General features: G+C 45.3%; 1 protein-coding gene and 1 long non-coding RNA gene across 8 annotated transcripts in view; one reads left to right on the forward strand and one right to left on the reverse strand.

The window, feature by feature from the left end:
- Positions 1 to 1,140: 1,140 nt before the first annotated feature.
- Positions 1,141 to 17,638, reverse strand: part of RUNX1 (RUNX family transcription factor 1) — a 254,199-nt gene continuing 237,701 nt past the window's right edge. For 5 of the 6 annotated variants that reach the window (XM_077879128.1, XM_077879127.1, XM_077879123.1 and 2 more), the window contains 2 exons: positions 12,739 to 12,900; positions 1,141 to 6,247 (listed from right to left, as the gene is read on the reverse strand). In XM_077879128.1, coding sequence (XP_077735254.1) covers positions 5,772 to 6,247; positions 12,739 to 12,900 — 638 coding nt within the window. In that variant the 3' untranslated portion in view covers positions 1,141 to 5,771. The remainder of the gene's footprint in view (positions 6,248 to 12,738; positions 12,901 to 17,638) is intronic. The other variant, XM_077879125.1, reaches the window with a different exon arrangement.
- LOC144301898 (uncharacterized) lies at positions 6,397 to 16,824 on the forward strand. Of its 2 annotated transcripts, none has more exons than XR_013368799.1 (3): positions 6,397 to 6,681; positions 6,849 to 6,994; positions 13,092 to 16,824. It is a non-coding gene; the product is annotated as an uncharacterized LOC144301898 (long non-coding RNA). The 2 variants fall into 2 exon arrangements; XR_013368800.1 differs by having other exon boundaries at positions 6,397 to 6,553.

Genomic DNA, 17,638 nt, shown 5'->3' on the forward strand with positions numbered 1-17,638 from the left:
GTATATCAAGTGCAAAAGCTGTGCAATGATATATATTGTACGCTGCTTCTTTGCATGGGTGAGATAAAATATGTGCTGTATATTATGGGTATAGAAGAATGTCTGGAATGGCAAACGCGAGCCAGTTAACAGTTACAGCAAGGCATGGATTGGGAGAAGTGGAGAGCATTTTAACTTTTTATTGGATGCTGTTTACGTTCTTAATAATGAGCAGTATTGTTCTGTGTACTTCCATTTATTGAGCATGTATTACGTGCCAACAATTTTTTCCATGTTTCACATGTATGAAGTTGTTTAGATCCCCAAACTGATAGCATGAGTGTCTCTTTCTATTAGGTGAGAAGAGCTAGGCCACTGGTTTGTTTCCCAGCGTGAGACAGGACTGGAACTCAAAGCCAGGCAGTCTGGCTCCTGAGGGGACACTCAGCAGCCCCACTAGACTCCCTTTCTGAACACGTATAACCTGATCCTCCCGCGCATTTCCTGCCTCTGCTCATTAACCATTACTTCTCCAGTCAGTCATTTCTTTTGATCCCACATGCGCTGGTTCCTGACCTTCTTTGGGGCCACCCTGCCCACCATGGAAGACCATGAGAAGGCAGTGACAAGAACTGGGAAGGGAGGGTTATCTGGTGGCTCTTGGCCAGGAGGCAACTTGGTTCACACAGTCTTGAGACTGAAATACAAATAATGCTTTGCACAGTGGGGGTGGTGAGGGAGGAACTTGAAAAGAACTCCCCACTACAACTCAAGGCTGACTCCTACTATTTAAAGAAATGGGGACTGGGGATGGTGACCGACCTCCTGTTGAACAGACACCCTTTCTGCTCTGTGTTTGCAAATCCCGCGTCGTTCTTTTGAACTATCATTATTATTTTTTTATACAGACATTAAAGCATGCTTCACTGATCTCCATACCCAAAGAGGCAGCACCAGGGGCTAGGGGGTGGGCTGGGTTTTACCAAGGCCAGGCTGGCCTCAGAAGCCAGGGGATGCCAGGTACACCAGGGGAGAAGGCACAAAGGTCAGCCTGAAGCCTGGCAAGCCCATGAAGAGCTCTCACGGTGTCCTCCTGTGTGTCGCAGTGGCTTCTTGGGCTGCCCAGCCCTTCCATCTCAGAAAAAGACACCACCAGTGTGATATGGTGTATGTACTTGCCAAACTGTTTATTTGCCATTCACTAGTGATAATATTGGATTTACAGAAGAAATTGTGGTACAAAGAAAGTAAGGCTCCAGTGGTTCCTGGGCAGCAGCAGTCCAGCTGCCCTGCACAGGCTGGGCAAGGGGAAGGCTCCCAGCAGGGGCGGGGGAGCCGCTCTGACTCCGAGCAGGAGACCACACACGGCCGAGAGCCTGCTCTCCTGTGCTGTCTAGAAACACCTTGCAGAGGGGCTTCTGGGGCTGTTCTCTTATACCGTATCTGGTTTAAACCTCTAGATTGACAGTTCCCTTTCGGGAAGTATTCAATATGTCAGTACCAGGGAGAAAGAAAGCACACACAAATTTCCAGGATGCTTTGTGAACAGATCCAGTAACTGCTGCACAAATAGACACTAGGTGGGGCCTGTCCAAGGAGGACAGCAGTTCTCATTGTTACTTTTTCAATAGATGTGTTTTACTGTCATTTCAATTTGGAAGTTTATTTTTCCATTGATTTTTATACATCCAGAATAGCACAAATAACCAACAGGTTTTTTTTTTTTTTTTTTTGCACATTCATTTCCCCTAGAACAAAAAGTGAACTTAAAAAAAATTGGAACCATGCTATTAGCTCTTTACAAAAGTGAATAAAAAGTAGCTCATTTTTAAGTCTAAAATAAACAAAGTAGAAAGAAGCATTTTTTTTGTCTACAGTATTTAGCAAACATAAGAAAAAGTCCTTAGAAACACACACAAAAAATTGAAAAAAAGTTATTACAGGTATTAACAATATTTTATAATGAAGCTTAAAATCTATTTACATACATAAATACAATTAACTTTGTTGATGCAACTCTTCTGGAAGGAAAAAAAAAACTGCCAAATGATCAGCCTCATAAATACTGATCTGGCTAAAGGGAAGGAAAAAACTCCAAACAAACAAGACAAAAACCCCAAACGATTGTATACTGCAGGTAAACAAAAAGGTTTGTTCAGATGTAAAAAATGTTTTCTGTGATTATTTATAACTGATTTTTCGTGTATAAAAGACCCCAAACATGTTGTACTCCCAGAAAACAAAACCCACCAAAACCAAAAAATCACCAGGACGGAATGTCCTAAAGGAAGCAGGTCTTTCAGGACAGAAGCCTGCAATCCTAAATTGCAGGACTTTTGAGTGAAACCATTCATTTCCTTTCCAATCAGAGCATTTCTGTTTATCTGCACAGAAATGCGAGGCAGCAGAAAGGCTGTCTATTAACTCACTGATTGTAATTTGTCCAGGAAGGCTTCTGTTGCTGCACTTGGACAGCAAGCAGATCCAAAATGGTTGGCAATGTCTCTGTTCTGCTGGAAGAAACCCACGACGAGCAGGAGAAAGGCTGACTCACCATGTTCCTTTATGTAAAGGGAGGGGAACTGTTGTTCTGGACAACAGTTGTAGCTCCTCGCTTCTGGACATTTGGTGTGAACTTAGGAGTGTGTGTGCTGTCTCCTTATATAAAGTGAGAGGATGGAGGAGTGAGAAGAGATTTGGCGGAGGGAGGGGAAGAGAAACAGAGGGAGATATTAGGGGTCCAGAGAAGGAAAGAAATATGTCATATAAGAAATATAAGTTATAGAAGAAATATAGTGAGTAAACCAAAAAGAATTAAAATACATGTCCATGTTAAAATTATAAATAAAGGCATGAACAAGCAGTAGAAATGGCTTATTTAATCGTTCTTCTCTTGGACCAATGCTCCCAGATACATCCAGTTACATTATTGGCTTAAGGGTCTCCTTGATTAAAGGACCACCTTAATTTACCTGAAGGCAATGAATGCAATTTTTTGGGGGGTGGTGGTGGTGGTGGTGGTGGTAAGCATTAAGTGTGACGTGAGGCCTATCTCCAAAACAGCTAACGTTTGCTTTAGCTTTTTCTGGAACTATTAAGTACTACCTATGCTGGTGAGGGTTTATGAAACTGAATGGCCAAACCAGTAGGTCTACAACAAAGTGACACGCCCTCCTCATACACATGCCATTGAGAGTGGAGATTCACTGTGAAGTATTATCTGATCCCCTTCTAGGGCATTAGGCTGGTTTTGAGTTGGAGTATCTTCAGGTACCAGAAATGAACTGAAAAATAGAAAATTTTTTTCCTTCATTTTCCCCCAACATTTTGTCAGGTCAGATATGGCAACATGTGCTGAAAAGAACACTTAAGTTCGATTTGGGGTCAAGGGGCTAAAGGTCCTTCTCAGAAATAAAAAAAAAATTTAAATTTGCTGACATTTAAGGGTAATTTTGCTGCAAAAATGTAACACAGAATAAAGCGTCAAATTGAATCGTGGAGAAAGAATCATGTCTAAAATGGAAATGAATATACGGAGTTTCTCCAGGATTCGTTTTAGCTCTTTTCTAGATAAGAATGACCTGACAACACAAACTGCTTTACTCTTTCTTACCAAAGTGCTACTGCATCTGTGTAAAACAAATAATCAATATATATATATAAGAAAACTCAAAAACAAGTTGTTTTTAAATAAGACCAGCTGTTTTGCTGCCTGCAGCCAAAGATCTTTCTAATTTGAATCCTTAAATTTATAAAATAAAAATCAAACACTGTTCTGAAGTCCTGCTTTCAAATACTCTTCAGAGTTGACCTGAAATAATTTCAACTAATTTAAGAGGTACATTAAATAACAACCAGATCATTTTGAGCACGCATATGTCAAAATCAGCAGTTAGTATTTACGAGTTGTACAACAACTGCATTCTGACCAAATTCTCCAATAAAAAAATAGTGCCATAAAATTTACAGTGACATTGGATACTTTTGAATTGTAGCCATGGGCAGCAGTGACATGAATCTTTCCTGTCATGCTGATGCACGGATAAAAGTGCACATACCCCATTAGGTAGGGTCTCAGCCTGGTGAGAGCAACGCAAAGATGGGTGGTGAACGAGCAGCAAGGGATGGGGTCCGGCACAGGTGGGACAGTGCTTTCCCAGGTGACTCCATGAGGCACACAGAGGAAAACTATCCTGTTCGGGTCTGCTTCTGGGCCCACCCTACGAAAATTCAGCTGGAGACCTTCAGGCATCAAAGGCATCCAGTCTAGTTTCTTCCACTCCCAGCCTTGGGGGACAGCCACAAGTTTTGTTCTGCATCCATGAACAGGTACTGTATCAAATAGGAGTATTTTCTTGGAGCTAAAAAATCTGAACTCTGGATTCAGACGATCTCCTTACTACTCCAGGAGGGGGCAGTTAAGGAACCCATAAATCCATTCATTTGGTTTCCATGTGGATTCTGCTCTTCCACATAGCTTACTTTGGATTCATTCGTAACAAAGCATGTCTGAAATTATCAAGAGCCCGTGGAGGGAGCAAACCCCTAGGCAGAAAATAAATCCTCTCCAGAGGTGCAATCATTGGCATCTTCCTGAACCTCCTTGGAACCAGACTTGACCTTCTCTGTTTAAAGGGAGGGAGTCAGATAGGAGACCCTTGGTTGAGCTTGGCAAAAAATTCCATACTTCAGATCTTTCAAGTGACCCTCAGTATCTAAAAAGCGTATTAAAAACATTGCTGCATTAGCTACCAACTCGTTTGATTAACATGAAAGGGAGTTTAATGTAAACAATATTTAGATAACCAAGTCATCACATTGCCCACCCCCTTTTTTTCCCCAGCCTTCTTCAATGTGATACATTGAACTTTGGCTACTACAAAAAAACAAAAAAACCCCAAAAAATGTAGTACTTGATATTTTTCTTCTTAATATAAGTACATTTAAATAATAAAAAAGTATCAACACATAAGTAAGTGTCTAAACATCAAGATACATAAATATCTAGGGATTCCTTGTGGGAATACAGTAGTTGAAAATGACCCAAAGCTGTAGTTGTTTCTCAAAAAAAAAAAGAAAAAAAAAAAAAAGAAAAGAAAAACAACAACAAAACAACCACACGAAAGTCCAAAAGAAAAAGTTAAATAAAACTTACAGAAAAAGGAATATTTCTTTCAATTGTCAAAGCAAGAAGGAAGCAAGCTCAAATATATATATATATATATACACATATATATGTATATATGTATATATCACCCCAAATGCAAATACGCATTTTGCAATTTATAAGGTGCTGGAAAAGAAAATTAAAAAATATGAAATTAGATACCAAACAGGAGGAGTTGCATTTCCCCGCCCCCACCCCACCCCACCCCACCCCACCCCAAATTCCACTCTTTGGAATAAACAACTTGGTTAAAAAGTGAAGTCAAGGGTATAAAATCTTTCTTTTATTCACAGCATCGCTAAATCAGAAGCATTCACAGTTTCCCTCTGGGAATCTTCCTGTTTTGCCTTAGGACGCGTCCGCGCTGGCGAAGCGGGCAGCCAGCCTCAGGTTGGGTCAGGTTCGGAGAAGGTGAGCCGTGGGCCCCGGGGGGGGGGGGCGCAGGGGGCGCAGGTGGGCCCCGGGGGGGGGGCGCAGGTGGCGCAGGTGGGCCCCGGGGGGGGCGCAGGTGGGCCGGGGGCGGGGCGAGACCCCAGCGCGCAGTCCCCGCCGTCCGAGGCCGTGGCGCCCGCGGGGGCTCCGGGGCTCCAGGGCTCCGGGGCTCCGGGGCTCCGGGGCCGGGCCCTCAGTAGGGCCGCCACACCGCCTCCTCGAGGCGCGCGGCGGGCGCCATGTTGGTGGGCGAGTTGCTGTGGCTGCCCTCGGCCTCCACCACGTCGCTCTGGTTCGGGAGGCTGGGGTTGAGCAGCGCCGAGCCCGTGGACGCGTTGGTGCAGGGCGGCAGGATGCGCGGCGGCGAGCGCTCGCCGCCCACCATGGAGAACTGGTAGGAGCCCGCCGAGGCGCCGTAGTACAGGTGGTAGGACGGCGAGCTGGCCTGGAACGGGCCGCCCTGCGCCTGCGACGAGCCGGGGTAGGGCGGCGGCAGGTACGTGTGGTAGCGCGTGGCCGAGCTCATGGCCGACATGCCGATGCCGATGCCCGACGTGACGGGCGTCGGGGAGTAGGTGAAGGCGCCGGGGTAGTGCATGCGAGGGTCTGAGATGGAGGGCAGCGCGGGGAACTGGCGCGGGTCGCCGAAGGCCGTCAGGTCGGGCGCTGCTGCAGGGGTGGGGGGCGGAGGGGGGACAGGTGAGAAAAGAGCGTGAGGCGGGAGCGAGGGAGGCCACGCCCCTCCCGCTCGTGGCCCCGCCCACGGCCCCGCCCACGGCCCCGCCCACGGGCGGGTTACCCAGAGTGCCGCTGGCCCGGCCCGGAAGGGAGGCCGCCTACCCAGCATGCTAGGGGGCACCGGGGGGCTGTGGGGGCCTGCGGTCGCGTGAGGCGGAGTAGGCCGCAGGGCACACAGGGTTCTAGAATGCGGAGCACGGCGCCGTGACGCATAATAGATCCGTGGATACGACACGGGTAAGGTCGAGGCGATGCCGGGGTTGGCACACCCGGCTTCCGGTCGCCCCCGAGCTGAGAATGAGTTCCTTTAATACGTGGTTGAGAAAAGTGAAAAGAAGAAGAGTATTTGCTGACCTAGACAGACCGTGAGAGGCCCCTCTGAGTCTGGGGAACAAAGGGCTGTGGAAGGGTTGGCGGGTGAGGGCGTGAGGTAACTGGGCGACGGGCGCCGAAGGAGGGCACGTGCTGGGGCGAGCCCCGGGTGTTCTACTCCATGTTGGCAAGGTGAATTTTTTTTTTTTTTTTTTTTAAGATTTTATTTATTCGTGAGAGACACAGGCAGAGGGAGAAGCAGGCCCCATGCAGGGAGCCCGACGCGGGACTCGACCCCGGGTCTCCAGGATCACGCCCTGGGCCGAAGGCAGGCGCTAAACCGCTGAACCGCCCGGGCTGCCCAAGGTAAAGTGAATTTAAATAAAATGTCAAAAATCATTTTCCTGACGTGGAAAAGGTGAGATTCTCCTTATCAGTGGCTGTTGGTGGAGTTTCGTTGGAATGAGCCTCACTCGTTGTGTTAGGTGCCAGGGTCGCTGGTCTGGAGCCACCGCCGCAGTGGGGGGGGAGTAGACCTGACACAGGGCGACCACAGGCCAACCCTATAGGACCCGGAAAGGCTGAGGGATTTAGTGCCTGGCCCTTCACAGGAAAGTGTTTGCCAGCCCTCTGTGATCAACATAGTAATGTGCCAATATGGATAGAAATGTAAACTGATATTAATATAGTTATAACGTGTAAATCATAAAAGTATATGATATTAATGTAATGGATGCATCAGTAGATTAATACTAATAGAATATATCACATGTAACATGATTCTGTGTTACAGTGTTTTTTTTTTTTTAAAGATTTTATTTATTCATGAGAGACAGAGAAAGCAAGAGAGAGAGAGAGAGAGAGACATAGAGGGAGAAGCGGGCTCCATGCAGGGAGCCCGATGCGGGACTCGATCCTGGGACTCTGGGATCACGCCCTGGGCTGAAGGCAGGTTTTAAACCGCTGAGCCGCCCAGGGATCCCCTGTGTTACAGTGTTAATGTATAAAACACCGTACTACATTATACATAGTATTTAGGTTGAATCATAGGAAACTGCTGTTTCTGTAGATCTCAGATAATTAAGAATTGGCAATTTCTGGGGATGCCTGGGTGGCTCGGTGGTTGAGTGTCTGCCTTTAGCTCAGGGCATGACCCCGGGGGTCCTGGGATGGAGTCCCACATTGCGCTCCCCACAGGGAGCCTGCTTTTCCCTCTGCCTGTGTCTCTGCCTCTCTGTGTCTGATGTGAATAAATAAATAAAATCTTAAAAAAACAAAAAAAAAATGAGTGGGAAATATCAGAAAGGGAGACAGAACATGAAAGACTTCTAACTCTGGGAAACGAACTAGGGGTGGTGGAAGGGGGGAGGAGGGCGGGGGGTGGGGGTGACTGGGTGGCGGGCACTGACGGGGGCACTTGACAGGATGAGCACTGGGTGTAATTCTATATGTTGGCACATTGAACACCAATAAAAAATAAATTTATAAAAAAAACAAAAAACAAAAAAAACCTGGCAATTTCTTATGATTCCACCTAATGCATGCTGTAGTAGTGACCCTGTGAATGTCAATGACGATCAACACCACTCTTCCTCCCCCATGTGTACCTTTAGACTGCTTCCACATTTTTAGAAAAATACAGCCCCAGTTTCACCTGGTATTCTCTCACACGTGGTTCACTGATTTGTTAACACAAATGGCCTCAGGGCTTTGATTTATCTACTCCATTTTTGCACATGTTGAAGTTGCATCAGGAATGGCAGAGCTTTGTCTAGAAAACTCATTTTGTTAGGATTGTGCATTTATGGTTTCCAAAACTGGCTTTGGCCTTCATTGCATCCTTCTGCATTTTTCTTACCCATAGGCTGCCCTTGGGAACCACTAGCGGGTTTGGGTACCTAGGAAGTGCTCCCTGTGTCCTGTAGATTGGTTTCTCAGCAGTGACACTATTGACATTTTGGGCCAGATAGTAATTTGTTGGAACAGTGGGGGGCTGTCCTGTGCGTTGTAGGTTGTTTGGCAACATCCTCGGCCTCTGCCCACCAAATGTCAGTAGTGGCCCCACACCCCACATTGTGACAGCTAACAATATCTCCAGACACTGCCAAATGTTCTGGGGGTAGGGAGAGGGGGCGCCCAATCCCCCTGCGCCCCACTGAGAACCACCACTGTAGATGTAGGATGCTGTCCTGGGGGGGGAGGGGGGAGTAACTGTTCCTCAGAATTATTCATTAAATGACTGGGCCAGGACCATAGTCTTTACAACAGCAAACCCCAAAGACAGCAGAGGCAAGAATTAAATGTTTTACAATTTGTAAGCTCTCAAATCAACATACAAAATAACTCCGAAGCTCAGGATGGCATGTGGTCTGTGTCCTTTTGTGTTCAGGCCCATAGAGAAGCTTGACAGAGCCAAGAGTTTGCTCTGAAAGGAAAGCTACCAGGGTGGATTAATCTGTTTTTGGAAGGCATCGGGGGTTGATCAACTTCCTCATATTTCAAGCCTATTATTCCAGCAGGGAGAGCTAGTGTTCTCATTCTCTTGCTGCCTGTCTCTCTCTCTCATTCTCTCTCTCTCCCCCTCCCTTCCTCCTTCCCTCCCTCCCATTCTCTCTCTCTCTTCCCCCCCCCCCCTCGCTCTTCTTCCCTTTCCTCTCCAAACTCTTCTATAAATTTGGGGTGAATGTGATGAGAAGGTATATACTCCTCATCAGAGAGGTAATTAAAGTTTATAGAAACAACCAAAGTCTGCAGCCAATCTCTCTGCTAATGAGGAAACCAGGAGTCTGACTTTCAAACAAACATTCCTGTTAATCGTTTCAAAGCCAGGCAGACATGTGGGCAGGGAAAACGTTGTAAACTGACAGTGGTTCTAGGGCTGCCCTTCCACGGCCACGCTCTAGCTCGTCCTCAAGCCAGGCCGCACCTCATTCCACACGGTGTGTCCCTGCCCGCTTACTGGGGCAGTCTGTGAGCAAGCTCTGTGTCACTTGTTTTTGCTCACACAGAGAGCTGTGACAGGAAGCTTGACTCCATTTTTCCAGCTAGATTTCTATAGTCAAGGGAAAAGCCGAGGTAGGAGGACGAGCATTAGGCAAATACAATCAATTTGTTGGCATCTGATGCAATACTCTGCACACAAATTAATGACTCCGCCCATGATTCCTCTTGCTTCACTTGCCCTGAGACAAAAAGGTGAATCCACTGGAAAATGAATGAAAGGTCACCCTGTTTCATGGTGATGTCTGGACATGCTCTCCAGTCTGTTCCAGCTACTACGTGGTAATGTGGTGATGGCACCAAGTTACCGTAATCCCGAGCGAGTCCGCGGCTGGTCACGGACATAAGTAATGGAATGATGTTATGGTCTCAGCTGTCAGGGGAAAATAGTTCTTTCACTTGTGGGCAGGATATCTGAAAGATCTCCAATACTGCTCGTGATGCTCCTATCTACATGGTACCAGTGCCAGTCGACGCAAGACCATCCGTTTGGTCAAAATAGTTTTCCTACACGTTTTGATAATAAAAGGGCTTCAGCCCTCTAGATATGTTCCGATTCAAATGATCTATTCACATATATTTGTTTCCATTTTTATGTCCAGTCCGACATTTCCTACCAAGCCCCACTGTCATGCACCATTCATCCCACCTGTCTATAGCCCATTTGTCCCTTTGGCTGGGCCCGGGGCCCCCTTACTCAATAGCGTGTGGGGGTGGAGACCCCCGATGTTCAGGGAGCTTTTAAAGGGTAGGAAATCTAGGGATTAGGAGGTTCAGGTATTTTAGTTGGAAATGTTTCCCCACTGATGGGGCTAAATATTTGCCATGACAGCTCAAGTGTTCGTTCTGCAGCTTGACATGGATGAAAGCTGTCCTACCTCAGCCCCTCCCACTGGCCCCCAAAGGATTAAACAGCCTGAGCAGATAATGGCTGCCTTAAAAGGATCTTTTGCATGACTCAGATTAATGCATGCTGTCTGTCGCCCAGGTTGGCAGCTAAACATTAATTTTTTTTTTTAAAGAAAAAAAATAAAGGAAAACCTCCAGATGACATGTCTTTTCAGACAAGGTGTGGAGACTGTCTGCAAAGGAAAGAGAAAGAGACAGAGTGCAAGTCCCCCGTGCAGAAGGAAGTCCAGGTGGGGCTGGGGGCTGGGGTGTGGGCCAGAACACAGAGCTCTGGGGCGGGATTAAAAGGAAAAGCAGACGCAGAGCAGTGTCAGGTTCTCAAAGCTGGCAGCCGGGCAGCCACTTCTCTTTTATGTGTCGCAACCCCCTACTGCCCCCAGGCATATGACAACGCTTCTCAGGCCCGCACTCCGGGCTTGATTTCTCAGAGGGAGATCTGCCAAGTGGAAGAGCAGTCTCCCATGCCTTTCTCTGCCACTGGGGAAAGCTCATCTGGAATTCTCTCTGGCCCTCCCTCCAAGACAAGGGAGGATCATTTTTGTGTGCTGAAATGGGGCGTGACTTTTGTGTACTTTACACCCTCAATGCCACAAAATGTCCTTCCTTACTCCTTGGGTAATTGAGGTCCTGGTTGTTCATAAGTGTAACAGAACATGGGAGACTTGGGAGTGCACGTGACTGATTCCTTTAAAAAAAAAAAAGGAGTTGCCCTCACATCTGAACACTGGTCAGTTGGAGCAGCTGCCCCCCTAGAGCTCTGGAAAGTATAAGGTGCGTATCTTGGGTGCTGACCAAATTAAAAGTCTTACGTAATAAATTCCAAGGGACCCACAGTAGGCACATAACCAAGGAAAACAGTAATTGTTTTAGAGGCAGCGAGCAAAGCAGTGCCACGGAGAAGAATCAATAAAAGTTGACAAGTGCCTTTGGAATCAATTTGGTCCTGAGGAAACAGAATTTCTGAAACAACACACTGGACAGACGTCATAATCCTTATGCAACTTCCTCAACTCTGCAGCCCAGCAGGTGCCCTGGAAATGTTGGCATTAATACAAAAAGTGGGCAACTCAGTTATCTTTCCCATTTTACTATACAGTGCCTAAGAATACTCAAAGGTGGTGGTTCTCGACTGGGGGGCAGGTTTGGCCCTCTGGATATTTGGCAATGTCTGGAGACATTTTTTGGTTGTCTTGATGTGGAGGAGGGGGCCTCTTGCCACATCTAGAGGCCAGAGGTGCTGCTGAATACCCCACAGTGCACAGGACAGCCCCCCAAAACAAAGAATTCTCTGGCCCCAGATGCCAGTGGTGCTGCTGGTGAGAAGCTCTGGGAAGAGGCCAAAGCATTGAGTGAAATCTCAAGTAATCACAACTATTTGGAAAACACCACATTATACAACATTTAGAATGGCAGACGTGACACCTCTGCCCTTTTGCCTGCCCCCTAATCTACTATAATCTGATCTCAAGAGCTGAAAAGCAAAAACAACCACCCTCCTCCCTACACATAACGAAGTGTGTGTCTGCAGGCTTCATAATGCTGAAGTTCTCTGAAGTATTTTCACAGTTTGGTCCAGCTCCAATTTCAAAGCTCCAAACAGGGAGTTTCTCCTTTTGCTTTCAACAAAGAAAATTTTCTCTAACTCCAATTCCCTGCCCACGAGCATAGGTGAGTGCCAAGCCCAAAGGTCTCATAGGTTAAATGACTAATATTTAATGAGCTCGTATTAACAACAATTATGCTAACCACGACACCCGAGCTTTCCATTCTGTTCCTCTAATCTGGTATGAACAGCTCTTAGTTCGAAATGTCTCTTTTTGGGGTGTAGCCGCTTCCCATTCCATAAGTATGCCAGGGTTTTGTTCACATGACCTGTGAATGCTCGCCACCATCAGATGGGACAGCCCCATCTGAGTTAGAAGCTGATTACTTTGGCCTGCTATGTTATAAACACTCCAGCTGTTGCCTTTGTCTGCCACATGTGAGCAGCCCCCAGATGCCCAAAGAATCCACGTCTGCCTTCACATTCATAATCCCTGTCTCTAGGTGTCAGGAAAAATCAGTGAATGGGCACGGGCCTTAGACAACCTTGTCTTTAAACCGGTTTTTACCCCCCAAAATGACCAACCCCTTTACGCATCTCCAGTCTCTCGAACCTTCCACTCTAGCTTGACTTCAAAGGGTGGGTTCAAGCAGCTTACTTGTGAGTCGACTGGAAAGCTCTGCAGAGAGGGTTGTCATGCCGCTGGCCCGTCCAGGTGAGATGGGTGTTGCTGGGTGTACGGAAGGGGAGGCGATTGATCCCAGGTACTGGTAGGATTGATCATAGGACCATGGTGGGGATGGCTGGATCTGCCTTGTGTCTGCAGAGAATCAGACAGGTCAGTCATATGTAGAGTGGGGTGGGATTTAAGAAAAAAAAAAAAAAAGTCTTTTAATTAAAAGCTGATCCTCTTTGTTTAAATATATTATACGTGCCTGTGGCCTGTTGACCAGTGTTTAGTCAGTCTAAGTATTTGCTTTTGTTTGATGATTTCCATCCCCTTCTCCACAGATACTGAAATATAGTCTACGTGGGATTCTTGAATATTTTCCTCTCATAACTGTTCCTTCCAAAGATCCGATTTAATCATGCTAATAGTGATGGGGTGAAGTTGAATATGCTTTCCAGGTAGAAGTGTTAACGTTACCTATTGAACTATAGCACGTATCAACTGCCCAGACAGTTTCAGCTTTACCAAGAGACAATTCTCATCCTCAGAAACATTTTATAAACTCAGGTGGATCATCTATCCATCTGTACTCAGTAAGCAAGAAAGAACACAGAGTTTTGGTTTTGTTTGTTTGTTTGTTTGTTTTGGTACCTTTGGCAAAAATACCCCAAGGGCTTTTAAATATCATCTATTTAGGTGAATCCCCTCCCAAGGAATTTAGAAAAGAAGATCTGACTAAGAGGCTGGTGATGAGGTCTGAGGACTAGTTCACAAGCGCAGCAGTAGAGAGCTGGCTCTACCAACCCAGACTGACAGGTGTCCCGCACCTTTTCAAGACCTCACGTCTGCAACGTTTAAAGGGCAGAATGTTGAGCAAGTATTTTATAGATGGCCATTAAATGAGGACTGGGAGAGAGAAGAGACAAAACTCTGACTTCAGAAGATTTAGGTAAAAAGGATTTTGTGAATTTGACTCCAGCATTCATAGGAGTCTTTGTTTTCAAAAGCATCACACTGCAGATGAAAAGGAGAAGAAGAAACCAAACAAACCCTCTGATCCTAGGCAATATGTGTAAGAAAAGTTAAATGGAACACAGTCTCACCACAAGTAGCCTTCCATTTCTTTAGGGCTAAACACTGATTTTTCTCTTTGGGTCCCACCTTCTCTGTGGACCACTAAGGTGACAGCAAACTACGCTGGCTCCCAGAGTTCTTCACAGCCAGGGCTGCATGCAGCTGGGGGTGAATCTAGAAAGAGCAATGTTCCTCAGGAAAATACTGGATGCAGGCTGTGTATGTGCCAGGACATAAAGAAGTGAGTTATTCTTGTTATAAAATATTCAGTTCTAGTTCCTCCAGGGGCTTTTCATTTCCAGCAGTTCAAGTTTGCTGTTTCTATCTGTTTGAAGCCGTCAGAGTGAATGGATAACCGAATTGGGTTTGATGATCCAGGTCTTCCTTCCCTCTTTTTCTGCCTGCCCCTCCCCACTTTCCCTCATATGGATCGATTTCTTTCTTTTCTCTTCTTTAAAATAACTCAGTTTTTAAGTTGGAAAAATCTGGACAAATATTTTAACTTAGAATCTCTGAAATCTAATATTAAAGAAAGGTCCTTGTTCCATTCTATATTGGAGAATTTGAACAGAAGGCAAAGCATAAGAGAGCTGGTCCATTCTAAACTCAGTGGAAATGAATGATCAACTACAGTCAAAGATCCCACACAGCCTCACCAGTGATAATGTTTGCAATAATCGAAAACAAGGAGCAATAGCTGATTGTTCAATTTTGCTCCAAGTGAAAAATAAACTACAGGCTCAGATATTTTTGTAAGACATGCATATATCCTAGATATACACATTTGCTAGGTGAATATATAGTAGTCAAATATTTTAATCATTTAAGAAGCAAACAAAAGAGGTTTTATAATTGTCATAAAGCCCTCTGGGGTGTGAATTGCGGTTCAGTAATTCATGGCTCGCTGTGTAGACAGCCCAGCACCCCTAACCCTGTGTCTAAAACCACAGTAAGCATAAAGTATTATGCCATGATTCATGCTCTGTCATGTTTTACTGTAGTGAAAAAGTTGTGCTAGGCTTTTCTAAACTCATAATTAAACCATGCAAACGTTGCATAATGTTTCACAGCCTTTTAAAAATATGCTTTGGTAAAATGATCTTTATGATTAAAGTCCAAGTTCTGTGATTGTTTTTTTTTTTAACACAGGGTTTTATATTCAACATTCTTGCTTCACATCACAACTTAGCTTTCCAGTGTTAGGGGAGGGATAGCACTAAAAACCCCAAAGACCCCTGTGTGATCAGTTTTCATTCATGTGATGGTAGTTGAGCTGCCTTTGGATTCATTGCCAGTGGTGGGCCAGAAGGTGGTGATGGCGAGCTTCTCATGTCTGGTGTTTGGGTGTTTTCTAATTCTGCGTATATTATTGATAAAAAACCAAAGCACAAAATAAAACAAAAAACTGGGGCCAATGATATGGTGTATGCTGAGTTTACTGTTCAGTTACCATTCTTGCTCTGATGGGGCCAACGCGAACACATGAAGGCAGCTATGGAAATGGCAGTGCTGTGGGCCACCCCAAGCACTGGACTGAGAGGCAGAAGTGGCCTCTATGCTTGTCTTTGCGGTGAGCCTGGACCACTTGTTTATACATCCTCATTCTCATCTCTGAAAAGACATGATCTCCAAGCCCCTTCCAACAGTAACAGTGCAGGATTCTAATTCGAATCGGTTCTATACAGTGCAGGATTCTAATTCGAAACAGTTCTATACAGTGTTTCTCGGCTTAATTTGTATGCTAATCAGATTTAAGAAAGCCTCAGGTGGAAGTATGGGGTGAAGAATGGTCCTTGTAACAATAAGTATACCGATTTCTGGGAAGAAGAAGTAGGCAAGGATAAGATGGGAGTTATCCAGAAAAGAAGCCATAGGCTGAGAAGAGAACCACTGTCTGTCATTCTCCAGAGAGTAGGGCTACTTGTTCTTGATGGAAGTGCCTCTGGTAAGTCAGTCCATCAAAAAGAACAAAAAGTTTATTGAAATTTTAGTATGTGCCACGCATGTGCCAATTTAGCTAGGAATAGCCTTATGAATAAGACCAATGTAGTCCCTGCCCCATTGGAGCTTCTAGTCTGATATCAATGAAGATCCTGGGAGTAGATGATGCTTGGAAAAGTTTCTTCGTATTGCACTGATCATGCTGAGGGTTCCTACCTTTATTCATTTATTCACATTAATAAGTTCATCCATTCATTCATAGGCTCACGAAGTTATTCACATCCTCCTTCATTCCTGTTGCCAAAGAGCATTTTTGTTTTACTAGGGTCCCTGTTTTGGGGACTCAGTAGTGAATGGATTATAGTCTTTGCCTTTAGGGTACAGCGAGTGGGGGACCTGTATTCAGGTGAACTGATGGATTATCCGCCTAACCTGGACTTGCAGACAGTTGTTCCCACATTAGAGATAATCCTAATGGCATTTATTATACTTCTGTTCTGCCTCTGCAAGGAGCAAACTTAGGGAAAGCACTTCATTCTGAACTCTTCCTTTACCCTGAGGAAGTCACTTATTTTCTCTGATTCATAGTTTTCCTACTTCAAATGGTGGTAGTGAAGAGTAAGTGAGATAAGCTATATGTAAAGCAAGTAATACAGTTTTTGCCCATAATAAATGCTCAATAAGTCTGACTAATTTTTATGATTATATTGTAAGAAGAAAAATAAATCCATGCCAAGGGATTTATCTGATATTTATTGGTAAGGCCACACACACCTGCTCCAGGGTGAGGCTCAGGTAATACCACGCTGTTCACTGATAAAGGGCTTGACGGCTGTTCTTCAGCATTAGAGGGGAACTGGGCTCAGGAGATTAAGTGGTAAAGGGCAAGAAAACTGGAGATTTCAGGTAAGGATAGAGGAGGCAAGGATCCAGTCTCAACCAGTTCACATTTCTATTAAGAAAAGGACTGGATCAGAAAATTTAAATTTGAGCCTTTCTGTGTCCTGTTTTTTTTTTCAGGGTACATAATGGTTTTTTGTTTTTTTTTTTTTTGCATGTGTGGGTTTTTTTTGTGTGTGTGTGTGTTTTTTTTTTAAAGATTTTATTTATTCATGAGAGAGAGAGACAGAGACAGGCAGACACAGGCAGAGGGAGAAGCAGGCTCCATGCAGGGAGCCTGATGTGGGAGTCGATCCTGGGTCTCCAGGATCACGCCCTGGGCTGACGGCAGGCGCTAAACCGTTGAGCCACCCAGGGATCCCCCATAATGTTTTGATGCAGCCACTTTACTGAAGTCATTTTGTGATGGATTATTTTCAGCATTCTGATCATCCAAAAAAATAGGTAAAACAGAGATCCCTCTCCCTTCCATTTGAAACAAGGTCTGAGAAGGGGGAAGTTGGGGATAAGGTGGAGCGGAGGCTAGTGGTGAACTTAGAGGCATCCATGGCATACATCACTAAACGAGAAAGTAGAATGCCTTCACTTTTTGATGCAGCATTATCAAAAAGTCTCCAGAGTGAAAAATGGCCCTGCCATTTGCAGCTCTGAAATGCGAAAAGCTTGGGGGTCACCACTCTCATCTTTACAAGAAAAAAGCTGAGCAAACTGATAATCCATGACTCTTCTTAGATCTATTAGAGAATTGAGACTGTAGGCAAACCGCCATCCTGAAGTCTTGAGAGGCAGGTAAATACAGAAAATCACATGGAGGTCTATGTACCAGGAGCAGAAGCTGCTGGAGCCATAAACTGGTCAGAACACTTAACTGGTAATTTTGATAAACTGTTGGAGACTGAGTTTAGACTACTGTGAGAATAAGAAACTTCTAGGGGGCCGCAGTCTTGTGGGTGTGTACGGGGATTGGGGTGGG

Source organism: Canis aureus, chromosome 30 (assembly GCF_053574225.1).
Source record: "Canis aureus isolate CA01 chromosome 30, VMU_Caureus_v.1.0, whole genome shotgun sequence".
Taxonomy (NCBI): Eukaryota; Metazoa; Chordata; class Mammalia; order Carnivora; family Canidae; genus Canis; species Canis aureus.